A 17,042-nucleotide genomic window follows, 5' to 3' on the forward strand; every position below is an offset into this window, starting at 1 on the left:
CTGCAGAGAAAGAAAAAAACACAACAGATTGCAATCACACCCCCCCCCCAGCAATCACACCAGCAAACAGGCTGTGTGTGTGTGTATGTGTGTGTGTGTGTGTGTGTGTCTGTCTTATTTTGGATTAATTTTCTGCCTTCCGAGTCCGACACATTTTCACTTTGACACCCCATGTGACTTGCTAATTCTCCTTCGCACTACTCACATATGCGCCTCATTACTTGATGAGACGTCGGCACACTTAGGAATTACACATCTCTCACACACACACACACACACACACACACACACACACACACACACACACACACACACTTGCACATAGAAACAAACCAGGGATTTTTTTTTTACAAACAATGTGCACCCAAACAAATTAGCATTTAAGACACACACACTGTCATCCGACTGGGAGGAAAATCCCATCAGACCCAGTGCTAACCAAGCATTGTGCTGCTGAGAAGCATTGTGAGGCAGTGCTAAATCTGTTCGTACACACACACACACACACACACACACACACACACACACACACACACACACACACACACTAACCTGGGAGAGGGAGGAAAAAAGCCCACACAGCATATCAGCCCGCTCCTCCATCACAGTGTCACACTCCCACATGCAAGCGTTGTTTGTAAAGTTCCTCGCGCTTTCAAGCTAACGCAAAAAATCAAAACACAATGCTGCATATATAGAGATAAAAGAAATACACATGCGCACATGCCGACTGGTAAAACGACTGGTAACGCTAAGCACACAGGGCGAGACGTTGACATAAGATGGTGTAAGACAAGGTTTAAGGATCACTGGTTCACCTTTAGCGTACAAGCACACACACACACACACACACACACACACACACATAGCCAGTAGTGGAGAGAGCGGCCAGCTGGAACCACCAGTTCATACTGTCAACATTTTCATACCAAGAACGAGAGAGGGAGATGGTGGTGGGAGCTAGAGAGAGAGAGAGAAAGATTGAGGGATTCGCTAGAGCAAGAAGACAAGATTGACAATTTTAATGGACAGAGAAAGAGACAGAGGGTTACAGGGGAACAACAGGGAAAGTAATGTCTTGTGCAGAGCTGGCCCAGCATCTCCCCGCGGTGCCATCATCAGCTAGAAGCAATTGCAAAGGAAGGAGACATGGTGCCAGAAAAATAGAAAAAATCCTCTGTTAAATGAATCAAGACCACAATGAACACACACCCATCCACACCTCATTTCACATGGATCAAGATGTTAGTCGCTTTAATGACGCCCCAGACAGTGACATGTTGGCCCTGTTTAGGATGCACACACCAGATTCTTTTTCTACTTTTATTTCTAGAGTCTAGGGCTTTGGGATGTAGAGAGATCAGGTTGCTTTTACTATAAAACGTGGATTCCAACAGTGACCTCATTCTCTGGAGAAGGTTATCAATAGTTAAATACCAGTCCGTGGTGGCTGTCTGTGTGTCTCGCCAATGTCCACACACGAACTGTGTCTGACCGTTGCTATGTGGAAAAAATAAATGTGTGTGTGTGTGTGTGGGGAGGGGGGAGAGAGTGGGCTACGCGCCAGGCCTTCGTTATATTTTCATGACACACTAGGAAACACAACATGACTACGTTAATTATTCAGCTCCACCTCACAGACACAAAGTAGAAAAACACTCCACAGTCGTCAGGCAGATTTCAGAGGTGGCCCCAACAACAGACAGACTAGCAGCCCTGCCCCTTGCCCATTGTTCATATGCAATTTTAATCATGTGCAATATCGCTCACTTTGTATTGGCTTCTATTGTTAGTCATGTGCTGTCTGTTGACTTACTTGAGCTACTGGATACCCGAATCTATCTATCTATCTATCTATCTATCTATCTATCTATCTATCTATCTATCTATCTATCTATCTATCTATCTATCTATCTATCTATCTATCTATCTATCTATCTATCTATCTATCTATCTATCTATCTATCTATCTATCTATCTATCTATCTATCTATCTATCTATCTATCTATCTAAAACAGGATAACATGCCGTCCAATTCATGTCCGCTTGGCATTCCTTGTTAGTGAAAAAGTAGCCACGCTATCAACAAGTTAGTCAATGAGCAACCATCTGCCTCCTAGGGCCATTGATCTTTAACCTTGGCAGTAATGGAGCAGGGGTCAATGAGTGACCCCTTCAGGTACCGGACAAACAGTGGGAGAGGAAGTGGAGGAGACAGATAAAAGGGCCAAGAGTCCATTGACAACTCGTCTTTGTCTCCCTTCTTTCTCTTTCTCCTCTCTTTAAGTTTGTTTCCACTGAAAGATAAAGGGGAAAATGTGTCCGTTTTTAAGATGCTATAAAAGTGACGACAGAACTCCTGTAAATGACATCGGCCCTAATTTGTCAAATCATTGTCAGAAAAGGACAAAGTTATTTAAACGCGATAAAAGATCGGATACATAAAACAAGACATTTCTGGGAAGTTGGGGTACTATTGGAAGAATATTTCATATTTCAGAACTCTCAACCACTGCGTAATGTAATGTGACCTTAATCATGCCACATTTAAAAGGAATTGGAATTGTTTGACTTTTTTTAATGATCAAAATCTTGGATTCTCTAAATACTACGGAGGTATTTCCTGTTCCAGTGAGTGATGAATCTGTTCACTTGTTCCTTCCTTCCTACTCAGCACCACTCCTCTCTCCACTCCCATATCTCTCTCTCTCTCTCTCAGTTCTATCTGCTGCCCTGCATTCAACCTCTTCTGTCTCTCTCTCTCTCTCTCTCTCCATCTGTTTTTAACTATCCTTCTGAGGACTCTCTTCATCCCCGCAGTCATTTTCAGTTTTTTTTCTGTCTTTCCTCCCTTGTACTTTGTTTTTCCCGAATATAACTGGGAGCGGCAAAAAAAAGATGGGTTATTGTAAAGGCAAGTCCCCCTCCATAGCACACTTGCCCTTGTGTGTGACTGTGCGTGGTGCGTTTACATAACCCCCATAAGAGCCCACCGTTTGGCCTCTTAGGTAAACACAAGCCTATCCTGTCTATCTAACCGCGATACAGCCATAGATAGACCTTCCTTATCTGTGCAAACACTCCACGCCCGCTTTGTATTACCAGTGTCAGCACCGACACTTGATTAAATCAGGGCCATAGCCCATAATCAAATAAAAAAACCTTTGAGTAAGGTTTGGAATTCATACCACTCATTTATTCCCCGCTATGGAATTGTTTGTGAATATCATATCATTTTCTGGAGACCTGTGTGCAAGATAGGGGATTTTTTTTTTTACACTTTAAACCAGGGATATTTTTAGCTGAAAACCTAGACTGTTAATCACTTGTAATGGGGAAAAACAAATCAATCAAATTTTTAAGGCAGTGGGAGCATGCTCAAGGGTTTGATCGCGCTGTGCTCGCATCAGAGTAAAGAGAGAAATCATGTAGGAGCCTTTTTAAAAGAAAGGATGTCTTTCATCTTTAATTTGGCTGCTTGTCTCACCATCTTTTGCATTGTGTTTCTCTGGCCTGGGATTATTCTATGTGTGGTTTGGCACTCTCTGCTCAGCCAACCACAGACAAGATAGAGTGAATGACACTTAACAGTCTCTCAGTCATTTAAAAGACGCTTCTTCTGCTTGTGTGTGTGTGTGTGTGTGTGTGTGTGTGTGTGTGTGTGTGTGTGTGTGTGTGTGTGTGTGTGTGTGTGTGTGTGTGTGTGTGTGTGTGTGTGTGTGTGTGTGTGTGTGTGTGTGTGCGCGTGTGCGTGTGTGTGGGTTCTTGTGGTTTTCCTGTGTCTTTTGTGTGCAAAAGAGGAAATTTTAAGTTAAAAATGGAGCCGTTGAGATGAATTATTTCAGAGGGATGTGGTAATGACAGAAAGAGAGCGGAGGCGACCAAGTGGGAAGAGCTAGTTGTGTTGTAATTACCAGTTGGGAATTGTGGTTTTGGGATGCCACAAAAACAAAGAACGCTGTACAAAAATGAAAAAAGTTGTGAAAACTTTCAATTTCCAAGGCATCTGTCTTCATTAGATTTTTTTAGTTTTGAGGCCAACTCAAACTAAGTTTTAAGGAATACCGCCTACAATTGAGCCACATTATATTTTGTGGACATAACTTATCATTCTAATGTATACAGTATAATGTAACCTCAAGTTTTGAGTTTTACTAAGAATTCCAAAAAGTGGTGCGGCAACACTTTTTGCCGCAACAAAAAAATAACATTTATAATTTTTATTTTTTTGTTCAGAAGTTATCACAACAAAAGATAATGGATTGACTCAAATATACGCAGTTTTCCTACCAAAAGTCTAGGGCAGACAGTTTGAGTTTGAAATTTGAGTGGTCCTAACTTTTTCATATTTATGACCACATGTAAATATGTGATCTGCTTGTGTTATTTGTTGTCTTATATGTTATATGTTTGCCATCTTTCTCTACTGCTGGCTGTACAACAAATTGCCCCTCGGGATAATAAAGATACCTTGAAACCTGCCACAAAAAGCAAAGAAATGGAAGACACACGTCTGTCATTGAAAGCATCATGGAGCGCTTTTTTTCCCTGCCCAAAACAGGAAGTAACTGGACCACCCTGGTTACATTTGCCTCTTTAACCCCTTAGCTGCCACACGCCCCACTGCTCAAATAGCTAATGGAATGAGAGGAGTGTACAGAGGAGAGGTGAATGTTTTGGTGCTTTGGAGCGGATAGGGCCTTGGGAAGTTAATTTCACTCACACATCCTGCCCACCTGGACACACACTTCCCCTCCTGAATGTGACGGCTTGGTCGTGTCAGGTCATGTCTCCCACAGCTTGATAGCATGGAGCAGTATGGGCGAGCCAGCAGTGCTTGTCTGTGTGAGAGTGAAGGAGAGAGAGAGACAGAGAGAGAGAGAGAGAGAGATACCATCATCCCTTAGTCGGGCTTTCCCAGCCTCCCAGCGGCGAACCTTTGACCCCAAAACACATCGACAGCTGGGGATGGTGACATTGGATCCGTGTTTGGGTTGTCTCCGCTTTGTCCGGCCCCTGCCACTGTGTGTGTGTGTGTGTGTGTGTGTGTGTGTGTGTGTGTGTGTGTGTGTGTGTGTGTGTGTGTGTGTGTGTGTGTGTGTGTGTGTGTGTGTGTGTGTGTGTGTGTGTGTGTGTGTGTGTGTGTGTGTGTGTGTGTGTGTGTGTGTGTGTGTGTTGTGTGTGTGTTCGTAGCCGAGCGTAACCCTGCACTGCGGGTGGGTGTATAGCAAGATGTATAGTGTGTGTGTGTGTGTGTGTGTGTGTGTGTGTGTGTGTGACAGAAACAGGGAGATAAGACTCATTCCGGCAAGACCAGTTCCATCTCCCTCGTGACATGTTGTACCAACCTTTTGTCTTGTGTGTGTGTGTTTTTCCCATCAGATTTTCCACGCCAACACAGACCCAGCGGAGGTGGTTCTGAACCGGGTCCCACAGCCCGTGTTGGCCCGCTTTGTTCGCATCCGGCCGCAGACTTGGAAGAACGGCATTGCCCTGCGCTTTGAGCTCTACGGATGCCAGATTACAGGTGTGTGTGTGTGTGTGTGTGTGTGTGTGTGTGTGTGTGCATAATATGTCCCTTTTAAAGACACAGCAACACTCACACTCAATGGCTCACAAATAGATTTCTGTCTCCCCTACTATCTTTTAAACACGCATACCTCAAGCTTATTTAAGGAAACTTTTACTCTCTTCTTCCTTCCAGCACTACCACAGTCATTCCCCTCTCCTGCTTCTCCTCTGTACTAGCCCTTCCTGACTCCAACATACCCACATGCAGACACACACACACACACACACACACAGACCCCCCTTCCCTCTCATGGTTTTTAGATTCTCTTCTGATGTTTCCTCTTTGCTCTGTATCGAGAAAAAAACGAGCGCCGATCAATCATTCATGCTCCCCCTGCCGCTCGCCTTTCTTACATCGGAAACTTTGATTCGCTGCGGCCTCAACAGCTGCTATTGAAATAAACTATTAGCTCGTACAGCGCAGGTACATCCACACACACACACACACACACACACACACACACACACACACACACACACACATACAGAGGGAGTCAGGGCACTTTCTAAATATAGCAGTTGACCTCAAAAGCAGGCGCATCCTTTGAAATGTACACAGACGCCACCCAGCAGCACACACCGTATACACACACACACACACACAACACACACATACACACACATACAGACACACAGATACACACTTCCTGTGCCTTGTATCCATTATTCACACCTCCTGCTTTTGCAGTGACATAACTGCATGAAACTTTGATCTGTGTACTCTTAAACCGTCAGCACAACTAACATCTCCCCGTCTCCCGGCCGTCCTCCTGCCTTTTCTCTCTCGCTTTCTCTCCTCCTATTCCTCTCTTTTTCTTCACTCTCTCCACCTCTCTGCCTCTCCGGCTCAGCGTATAATACCCCCTCTCTCATCCCCCTAAGCCTCATTTCTCCCTCTCGCATACTCCCTCAGCGAGTGGCTCTCAATGCTAGAACCCGCTCATCCAAATCCGAATGACTTTCATTTTCCGAGAGCTTTTACGTGTAGTGTACATAGCTACTTTTCCCCCAGTTCCTAGTTCAAAGAATCCATGCACAGTGAAAGCATAGAATATAAAGACACTCACAGTGAAATAATTTACACATTTACAAGAAAATGTGTGTGTGAGTCTGTGAGATGTGAAGGCAGAGAAGGGTGGTCCATTCAAAAGCAAACTTAAGGCGACACGTTTATTGTCTGATTTAAGATACATTTTCTTCTTGAAAACATGCTGAATAAATGCATTTTTTAAAATCTGTATATAGTATTCTTTGATTTATAAAGTGAAAAAAAGGCTGGATAAAAAGAAATTCTGTGAAAAACATTGTTTGTTGCAAACATATAAGAGAAATAAGAGATTTTAACTCTGGCTTTATCCAACATCAAGATTTTAGTTTTTCTAAAGAGATGCAAATGTACGCATAATTGGTTAGATGATTTTAAAGTGGACATGAATAGCGCTGCACCACACAATTATTTCCCTCCTCTCCAGTCTAAACTCTTAATGCTTTAGCTTCGCCACTAGTGCAATGCTGCGGTCAAGCTTAACAGCTCCCAAGTGGGACAGTGTGTGTAGCGGGGGCGCTAGTAGTCAATGTTAGCTTTGTCACAGAGAGCTCTCCAACCGTCAACTCTCCCAAGGTGAAGGTTTAAAGGAATAGTTTAAAAAAAATGTAGAATCAAAAAACATACCTGACCATCACTGGCACTTCCTGGTGTCCTTCCAGTATGTATTTAGTTGTTATTTAATATAAAGTGTAAAAAAAAAATAGAACGCAACATAACGTGGTAAATAAACAAGACCCAACAAGCACACACAGGAGTGTTAAATGATATTGTAAAGTGTTATCGTTTAACCTGCTGCCCTACCAGTATTTCGAGCTAAGCTAACCTGGATGAGCGACCTTTGCCCATTTCTATATCAATTAAAAAATGCACGTACAGTTACAGGAACGTTTTTCTGTCACCTCTTTCTTGAGCCGGAGAGTAGAGGCAAAAAGCTAAAAAAAAAATAAAAAAAAATGTTGAACTACTCCTTTAAAGCCACATGTGCATTCTTTCCACTGCTCCAGATGCCCCGTGCTCCGAGCTCCAGGGCCTGCTCTCTGGCATGCTCCCAGACGCCCAGATCTCAGCCTCCTCCAGCAGGGACATGGTGTGGAGTCCAGGGAACGCCCGCCTGGTTGCAAGTCGCTCTGGCTGGTTCCCCGCACCAGCACAGCCCCTGGTCGGAGAGGAATGGCTCCAGGTACGTTATATTACATTTGCTTTTACATTTTCCCTATGTTCCAATACTTCCCATACTTCTGTGCTATTTAGTATGCCAGAAAAAAGATTTAGTATGTCCCCAATACATGCATGTCAAATGTACAGTATGCCAAAAAATACCCGAATCCAATAGCATTTAGCAGTACGGACACCAGCATGCTTTAGTATGTAGTTTAGTAATAGGAAAAATGATGTGATTTGGAACACATGGTGAGTCTGTACATTTCCAGATGATGTCACCCAATAATAAAATACTATGTTCATACTTGTGTAAAAAAAAAAAGTGCATTCATTTAGCATAGAATCATAGAAGATAAATGGGGACACTAATGGGAATGAAATCAATCAAATCAATTGTTCCAATCGTGCATTTTATAATATGTGCTAGACATGCTTAGAGTGTAGTATAGCACCTTTTGTTCAGGTAAACTGTTGTTCCTTGCACAGGAAAAAAAAATGTCATGTTTGTATACGTGACAGGTAGCACCTGTAAATACTGGTTTTTATCTATTGTCTTTCCAACGAGCTGGAACAAGAAGCAACTAAACGTAACCGAGTGTGCGGTTGAGCGTGAAGTTTTCCATTCTACTTTATATTTATATGGTGCACCTTATCTCTACACTTTTTATCTGCACTGTGTCCTTGCACTACTTTATTTGTGTCTCAGGTGTTGCTCTCTTCACTTGTGTGTTTTTCTATTATTTTCATTTCATTTCATTTAACTTTTATTTATCCTCGAGAGACCAATTATACATTTATACATTTCCTTCTTCTATATTGCATTGTTAAGACAAGCCAGGGGACTTAAGAATTTTCATTGCCAGTAAAAAAAATGACAAAATACAAATAAAGCATCTTGAATCTCTTGAATCTAATAGTAAATCTATCTAACAGGTTGACCTGGGCTTGGCCAAGACGGTGCGGGGAGTCATCACCCAGGGAGCGCGGGGAGGAGAGGCCGGCAGCGGGGCCACCACCACAGACAACCGGGCCTTTGTCAGGAAGTACAAAGTGGCTCACAGCCTCAACGCCAAACAATGGAGCTTCATCATGGACACCAAGACCAGTATGCCTAAGGTGGGTTAAGGGAGTTAGATGGGAAAATGATGTGTTTGTGTTTTTGCTATAGTAAATCGTCTGGTTTCGCGATACGACTTGATATGAAACTACAGCATATGCCAGTTGAACACAACCTGTTACATTTATCATTTTATACCAACCAAAAAACACAATAGTGTCACACACACAGACATGCAGGGAGATTGTCAAAATCAAAGTGTATATTAAAGACAGATCCCCGGGGGCGCCCTTAGCTCAGTTGGTAGGGCGTCCCGTCCCGTCCCGTCCCCCCCTGCGCCGGGCCCAGCAGCAGACCCGGGTTCGATTCCCGCCCGCGGTCGTTCTCTGCATGTCACTCCCCTCTCTGCCCCATTTCACCTCTGTCTCTCTGCACTATCAATAAAGCATAAAAATGCCCCAAAAATATATTTAAAAAAATAAAAATAAAATAAAAACCCTCCCCCCAACACACAGAGAGACAAAGACACACACCCCCTACTCCTGTCAAGTTAAAGTGTACAAAAACTTAAAGAATTAAATTAAACTTTGCAACAAGAGAAATGAATATGGTTATATACAGTATATTGATATTAATCGATGTTTGAGCTGTTGCATCGATTCAACAATCCCCTCTTTCGCCCCAATGATTGGATATATATCCATATATCTATTGTTACACCCCTTGTGTTTTTGACATTTCCCATTACTGTGTATTTTCCGTACAGATTTTCGAGGGGAACACGCACTATGACACGCCGGAGCTGAGAACTTTCGAAGAGACAGTGGCTCAGTTTGTCCGGCTCTACCCAGAGAGGTGGTCTCCGGCTGGCATCGGCATGAGACTGGAGATACTGGGCTGTGACCTTCCAGGTAGGATAACTAGCTTCTTATATTATGATAATTTGCACCTGCCTACAACCACCTCCATTCCAGGCTGAATGATTTGTAATGAACTCCGGGGGATCTTAACCAGAAAGTGAATGGACCTTGAGGGAGGGAGGGCGGGCAGGCGGCTCACACCAAGCCAAGCGCGGGCTCACTCACATTAGATATGCATGAGAGTCATTAAAGTCTGCCAGAGGTGAAAAGAGACAACCCAGGATTTGGCCTAGAGAGGGAGAGAAATGATAGCACAGTGAGAGTTTCTCTGCAAATGGTGGCGATTTTTTATTTTTTTTTTACCTGGAAAGTGTGACTATTCTATAAGCGTTCTACAACAAGTGCTTTGCTTCAGCAGGGGAGTGGACAGGGTCTGGACTGAAGGAATGCCTCCTCAGAGAGAGAGAGAGAAAGAGAGAGAGAGAGAGTGAGTGAGCATTGGGTTATTCATTTCCCCTAGCTAGGTCTGTTTTCCAGATGTCAGCTAGTGTTGAGGAAACACACAAACACACACTCATCAGCGCTGGCACACATATGGACTCTCACTGTTTACCACTCCTTCAGTGAGTTGGACAGGATGACAGAGCTGTACAGCACACCATGCACTTACATACACAAGCACACACACACGCACACACAGACACAAACATACACCAAACACAACCGTAGAAGGAAAGACATGAAAACTCTCCAGACTGCTTACATTCTCACACAAACACATACACACCATTGTAGTCACAGCGCTCTAAATGCCTTCATCGAGGTGATTTGTGTGTGTGTTTGTGTGTGTGTGTGTGTGTGTGTGTGCGTGCGCGCTTTTTATAAGTGCTGATGAAGTGCAGTGCTCTCTCTAGTTGAAGAGAGATGAAATATTAAGAAGAGCGCACCATCATCATTATGGCTTTACCACTTGAGCGGACAGAGTAATGCACATTCAAAGACGTTCAGAGGTCCACCTGCCTCGCCATCTTAAGCACACGTAGTAGCAGTCCACAATATAAATGTGAGTTCAATAAAGCAGCGCGTGTATCGAATAGGGCAGCACTTTCAAAGATATATTGCCACATAGCCTACTGTAGATATAAAATGTCTTTGTTGCGTTTTTTATTTCTAAAATTGGTCATAAAAATCTCTGGAAACGATTGGAATAGACATGTGCTTTTGTTAACGTAACAGGCGAATGCTTTGGCTGCTCTTACCAGCTGGTATCTATCTAGCCCCGCCTTTTCTTCCTCCCAAACAGGAAACAAAGTATTTTTGCATTTACCGTTTTGATTGACAAGTGACCTGTGGGAGGAACGCAGCAGCCCAGATTGAGGCGAAATGAATACACATTGTACACAGGCCTCCAGAGCTCAGCTGGAATGGCTAACTACTGCTGACATATGCTGTAAATCATTCACTTCCCCTTACACTCAAATGATGTACTTCTTTCTGTTGTGTTGTGAATTTCTCCTCTTTTATACAATTCAGGCTGCAGAAGTGGACACATTTCTTTTCAATTTTTTATCCCAAATGGTACTCAGTGCAGTCTAAACCTAGCAGCCCATACACATGGTAGCAGTTCTCTCTTTTCCCTCCCCGAGGCGCAGTGCGTGGGTCCGGAGATGTTTTTGTTCCTTTCTCTTTTTTGGTTGCCATGCCTCCTTTCCTCTCCTCTCCTCCTCCTCTGTTGCTCATCACCCGCGCACCTCTTTTCCATACTTACACACAAACACACACAAACACACACACACACACACACACACACAAAGAGCCACTCTACGTGACAGTTTTTTTCCTTCTGATACACATGCTCAAAATATGAAAAATTCATGAGCTCCGGATAGAAATTTTAGTGCCTAATCTGTTAAAAGAAAAAAAAGAAAGCATAATACCACCTCTCCCCTTTTCCAGGAATTGTAGTCCTAGGAGAACTGTACTATAGAGTGCACTGCACACACACATGCACATACACACCTTCAATGTAAACCCCCAGGCACTTAGCTTCCACACTGTTCAAAACCTCCTTAAATATTGGTCGGTATAAAATAATGACAGACTCATCACAGTTTTGTACTTATTGTGCTGTTTGTCACTGTCACATCCTGTAGAGAAAGCTTCCGTGTGTGTGTGTGTGTGTGTGTGTGTGTGTGTGTGTGTGTGTGTGTGTGTGTGTGTGTGTGTGTGTGTGTGTGTGTGTGTGTGTGTGTGTGTGTGTGTGTGGATGATCCCTTGATCCGAGCACTTAACCCCACCCAACCGAACATCCAACAATGCCTATTTGTCTTCCTCGTAATTTTTTGGGGCGTATGTGTGTGTGAACGCGCATGCACTGCAATCATTGGTGTGTATGTGCATGCGCGCCTTTACGACTGCCAAGTGGAGATTTACAGAAAGGCTTTCTACATAATTGAAAAGATTTTTTTTTTTGCCCTTCTCTGACATATTGCTGAGTCAGATTCTCTGGGAGTGAGCAATGCCTTTTATGCGGAGAGGGTCGAGGGCCTTTGCCACCCTGCGTATGTGTGTGTGCGTTTTTTGGTGTCTTGTGCATGTTGTAGAACAAGCCTGCAAAAGCATTTATCTCTGTATATATGTGTGTCTCCTTGGATGTTGCATGGTGTGTGTGTGTGTGTCAGGGATGGAAATTAACACCCGCCACACGCCAAATGCGGGTAGATTTGCGTGCTGGCGTGTAAATTGTGTCACTTCACCCGCCACTGTGTCGGGTAATACTTTCCAGTCAGGTCCGATCTAATTTGCATATTTAATACATTCGTCATGAACATGATGACAGGGCGCTACACAGTTCAACAGTTTCTTTTTGCCTTTCTAGTCGAACTGAACTACGGCGCGATCCGCTCCGCTAGGAAATACTATCTGCGAGTTAACGTGTGGAGGCATAAGTCGACAAATCAATCGACTTACTTTGCCCCCTTTTTTTCTTCCCACAGCAGAGGTTGAGGTGCTGAAAATAAAGTGAAAACTGCGCTTTTCCTTTAAGCAGCAGAGCTGCCGCCGTTGTTACAGTATTTGCATCAAAGCCCTAATGGTAATACAAATGAGATGCTTTATTTAAACGCTGTCCGTGCTTAGAGGTGATTTTAATTGTGTCGGCTGAAACAGAAACTAACGGAGGGATTCGGCTCACATACAGTCCCTTGAGTCGCGCAGTCAGTTTGCCGACATGGCTTTGTATTTAAGGCTCGAGACATACAATCAGATCGCATACAAACAGGGAAGCCTTTCCCATCGGTATCGCTAACGGGGAGAATATCCCCGGTTATTATTTGAGCCTCAAACCACAGAGTTCTTCCCCGTGCGGTGGCTCGCGCACTCACTAGTGATCTCACGGTGAAACGCTGCTTTGCTCGGACGAAGGCATCGTGTGTTTCTAGATGATTTAACGTCATAGTCTCAGACGAGCGTTTAACATTATGCTGCATCTTTTGCACTGCACTGTTTTTTATCAACAGTGAAAAAATGGTCCCACACCGGACTCTTATGTGTAGCTGATTACTTCATGCACGCACCTTGCAGAAGTGACGCTCCTGCAGCGCGCTCACGACCAGACGTGACACGGTGACATCTCCCATTAATAAAACGGCATAACTCCCTGATTTTCAGATTTCTATTTTTAAATTCGACTTGAGCGCAAGTGGAAAACCGGTCAATGTGTCGACACATTCACATCCCTAATGCATATGGAGAAAGTGATAAACAATATCAACATTTCATATCATTAACTAAAAAGAAAAAAGAAATCTAAAGGTAACTTCAATACTGTATTATAATTATTGACTAAATGATGAAAAAAAGGTGTCTGCAGGGCCAGTGAAAATATACAAGGGGCCAGTAAAACTCGGATCTATTGGCCAAGCGGTCCAGTTGGGAAAAAAAGTTGCATTGAACCCAGAGTATATATGGAGTTCAATTATACAATGTTTTGAAATAAAGATGGCGTGTATTGTGTATCATATATAGTAAGAGTGTACCATTTCATTTGCAACTCAGTTCCTTGGTAGCACCTACTTACAGTACAAATGACTTCTGATGGAAAACATTTGTATGAAAAACACTTTCATTAGCTATTCTTACTATTGTATTGTTTAACATTAACGCATATATTAAAAAAGATATTGCGTATAAAAAGTGGCTGGTAAAAAAGATGAGTGGCTGGTAGATTTTTAAATCTACCTGCCACAGTGGCTGGTAGGCAAAAAAGTTAATTTCCATCCCTGGTGTGTGTGTGTGTGTGTGTGTGTGTGTGTGTGTGTGTGTGTGTGTGTGTGTGTGTGTGTGTGTGTGTGTGTGTGTGTGTGTGTGTGTGTGTGTGTGTGTGTGTGTGTGTGTGTGTGTGTGTGTGTGTGTGTGTGTGTGTGTGTGTGTGTGTGTGTGTGTGTGTGTGTGTGTGTGTGTGTACTTGTACAACTATTTTTTGTGAGAACCAATTTGGGTTTCGGAAAATGTTTGGACAGTGAAGGCATTTTGCTCAGTTCTCACTTTGGGACCGGCCTTTTTAAAAGAGATGTTTGAGGTTTTAACACTAGGTTTCAAGGTTCAGGTATGAATGAGGTTTAGGTAATGGTTAGTGTAAGGGTTGGGGCTAGGCAATTAGTTTTCATGGTTAGGGTAAGCGTCTAGGGGGAATGCATTATGGCAATGAGTGTCCTCACAAAGATAGAAGTGCAAGAATGGGTGTGTGCACGAGTGCATTTGTAACGCGGGAGTGTGCATCTCCATAATCTTTGCCAGCAGTCCCCCCCCCCGGGTCCAGTTCTAAGTGTTGGCATCTCATCCCGTGCATGATGATGATGACTTGCATCATCACCTGCAGCGGTAGACACATTATATAAGGCAACACTTCTCTGCAGTGGGACTTTCTCCTGCATTACGGGCCCCTATTCTGCGCATGTATCAGTACAGTAAGGCTTGCCTATATGCACACACACACACATCAAGGACAGGGCCCTGGGCAAGGTTGGCAGGTCACATACGTTCGTGCACATAGCCACAAACATACACACACACACACACACACACACACACACACACACACACACACACACACACACACACACACACACACACACACAAACACACAAGTTGCTCCCATTCCCATGTCACACCCTGGAAAAGGTCAGCACATTTACACTGTGACAAGCCTTGACCTTTGAAAGCATGCAGTGCTGGGGAGCTGGGTAGAATCTTAATGGAGTGTGTTAATGTAGGGAGCGCTTGGCGTGTGCACACTGGCACCCAGGTAAATAGGCAGGCACACGGTTTATTTTGACACTTGGTCATTAGACCTAAATGTGGAGTCAGTGATTCTAGGAGAATGCAAAAAATATTTTTTTTTTATCAGTGAATATCTCCTCGCGATCGGTTTCTCCAGAATCGCTGACTCCACCTTTTAAACGGATGACTCAAAAGTTAGCCTGAAAAAGAAATAAGGGGAACAAGAGATGGTAGTATTCATTTGAAACGCAGGAGGAAAGAGATTTTTTTTAGGCTTGATTTCCTCGCCTTATACCTTCCCAATGGGCCGGCAGTGATAAGAGTCTCATTAGGAAGTTAATAGCATTCATAAAGGACGTGACATTAACAATGTTGGGTTAATGTCAGAAGCCAGCCGATGCCAGCTGTGGCCCGAGCCCTTTTCATGTGTGCCATTTTCTCCACCTGGGAGCGCCGTCGTGGCGACCGTTTCAAAACAGGAAGTTCCTCTATATATAAGCCGATCAATTGTGCATGACACCGGGGGTTTGTTTACCTTTGTTCTCCTCTTTGTAGCCTTTTAAATGCAATAAAGACCATTAGGAGGCTCTAGTATTGCTATTTAACAGGCGTTTAGCAGTGTGGTGATTAATCAAAAAAACGTCCAGGCATTCCGAGTTTGTTTGGATTGGCTTAAATGGGACGTGTCATGGAAAGCTTACAAAAGAAATATGAAATATAACTTGCATACGAGTTCACTTATCCATTTCAGTGGCCAGTGGTGTCATAAGAAAGAGAAGCCAGCGTCATATCATCCAAACATATTTGAATGTAAAAGTCGACTTGTAAATAATGACTTTTCTGCAGAGGTTATGTGGACAGAAGTTGCCCAGTTATTTCCCATGATGCATTTGGGGGATCTTTTGGTTGAGATGTGTGTGTAAACTCCCGTAACACACCAATGGTCGACCCCATCTGCTCCAAATAACACGCCGCTTTCTCCCACTTCACATTCCGACTGCGGCCTGTGCAACATGTGTCTGTTGATGCGCAAATTGTGACGCGTTCTAATGAGCAGATTGAAGGGGTTGGCGTGTTGTTTGTCATTCTCTGGGATGTGTGTGTGCTTAGATTGAGGCGAGACACTGCTGGTGAAAAGGGCAAGTGCTTTAGAAAGTTGAGATTTTTAGTTCAGAGTATGGAACAAAACTAAAATGAGATTAATGGGCGTTAAAGATGGTTGTACAGGAGAAATATACAGACGCAAACAGACAAGTTTTTTTATACTTTTATGAAAGAAGACAGTGTCACGGCTTAATATCAAGGGTGAAGGGAATATCAAATATTTGTCTTTGTGGTGTGTTCTCTCTCTATGTGTATGAGTTATATAGTGAGGTACACATGGTAGCACACACACAAACAGACACACACACACACACACACACACACACATACACACACACACACACACACACACACACACACACACACACACACACACACACACACACACACACACACACACACACACACACACACACACATATTATCCTCCCTATCAGCCAGTGAGTAGTCACAGAGCATGATCATCCTGTCCAAGGTTGAGAGGAGTTTGTAACACACATCCATCCATCAGCCTTTTTGTGTTTTGGCAGGAGGACATGTGTGCTTGTGCATCTGTATGCCTGTGGACATGAGTCAGCGTGTGTGTGTGTGTGTGTGTGTGTGTGTGTGTGTGTGTGTGTGTGTGCATGTGGGGAGGGGGGGGGGTCATTCGGGTGCTCTGGGGCTATCTGTGCCTGCCTCTGCCTGTCTCTGACACATTTTGGTTGGGATTGGACCAACAAGAGACAAAATATTAGTTGCGGACATTGAGCCCACTGTCCCGACTATGACATGCACTTTAATTCACCCTTAAAATGCTGCACACTGATTTCTGTATTCCTGTACTGAATAAACAGTAAGAATTTTTAGGTCTTCGCCAAGTAATAGTCATAACCCAAACCCCACGTTTGTATGGATTTATCAAATAATATAAAACGTGAAAAATGTGTGAGTTTTATATATGGTATTAGGGTGGATTTA

The 17,042-nt window shown here is 43.5% G+C and overlaps 1 protein-coding gene across 1 annotated transcript in view; it reads left to right on the plus strand.

Moving 5' to 3' along the window:
• nrp2a (neuropilin 2a) overlaps positions 1-17,042 on the plus strand; it is an 82,896-nt gene that overhangs the window by 50,095 nt on the left and 15,759 nt on the right. The window contains exons 8-11 of the mRNA XM_080052856.1: positions 5,384-5,528; positions 7,625-7,800; positions 8,715-8,897; positions 9,605-9,749. Of these exons, the coding sequence (XP_079908982.1) occupies positions 5,384-5,528; positions 7,625-7,800; positions 8,715-8,897; positions 9,605-9,749 (649 nt within the window). The remainder of the gene's footprint in view (positions 1-5,383; positions 5,529-7,624; positions 7,801-8,714; positions 8,898-9,604; positions 9,750-17,042) is intronic.

The sequence above is a fragment of the Ammodytes marinus genome (genome assembly GCF_949987685.1).
Source record: "Ammodytes marinus genome assembly, chromosome: 24".
Taxonomy (NCBI): Eukaryota; Metazoa; Chordata; class Actinopteri; order Uranoscopiformes; family Ammodytidae; genus Ammodytes; species Ammodytes marinus.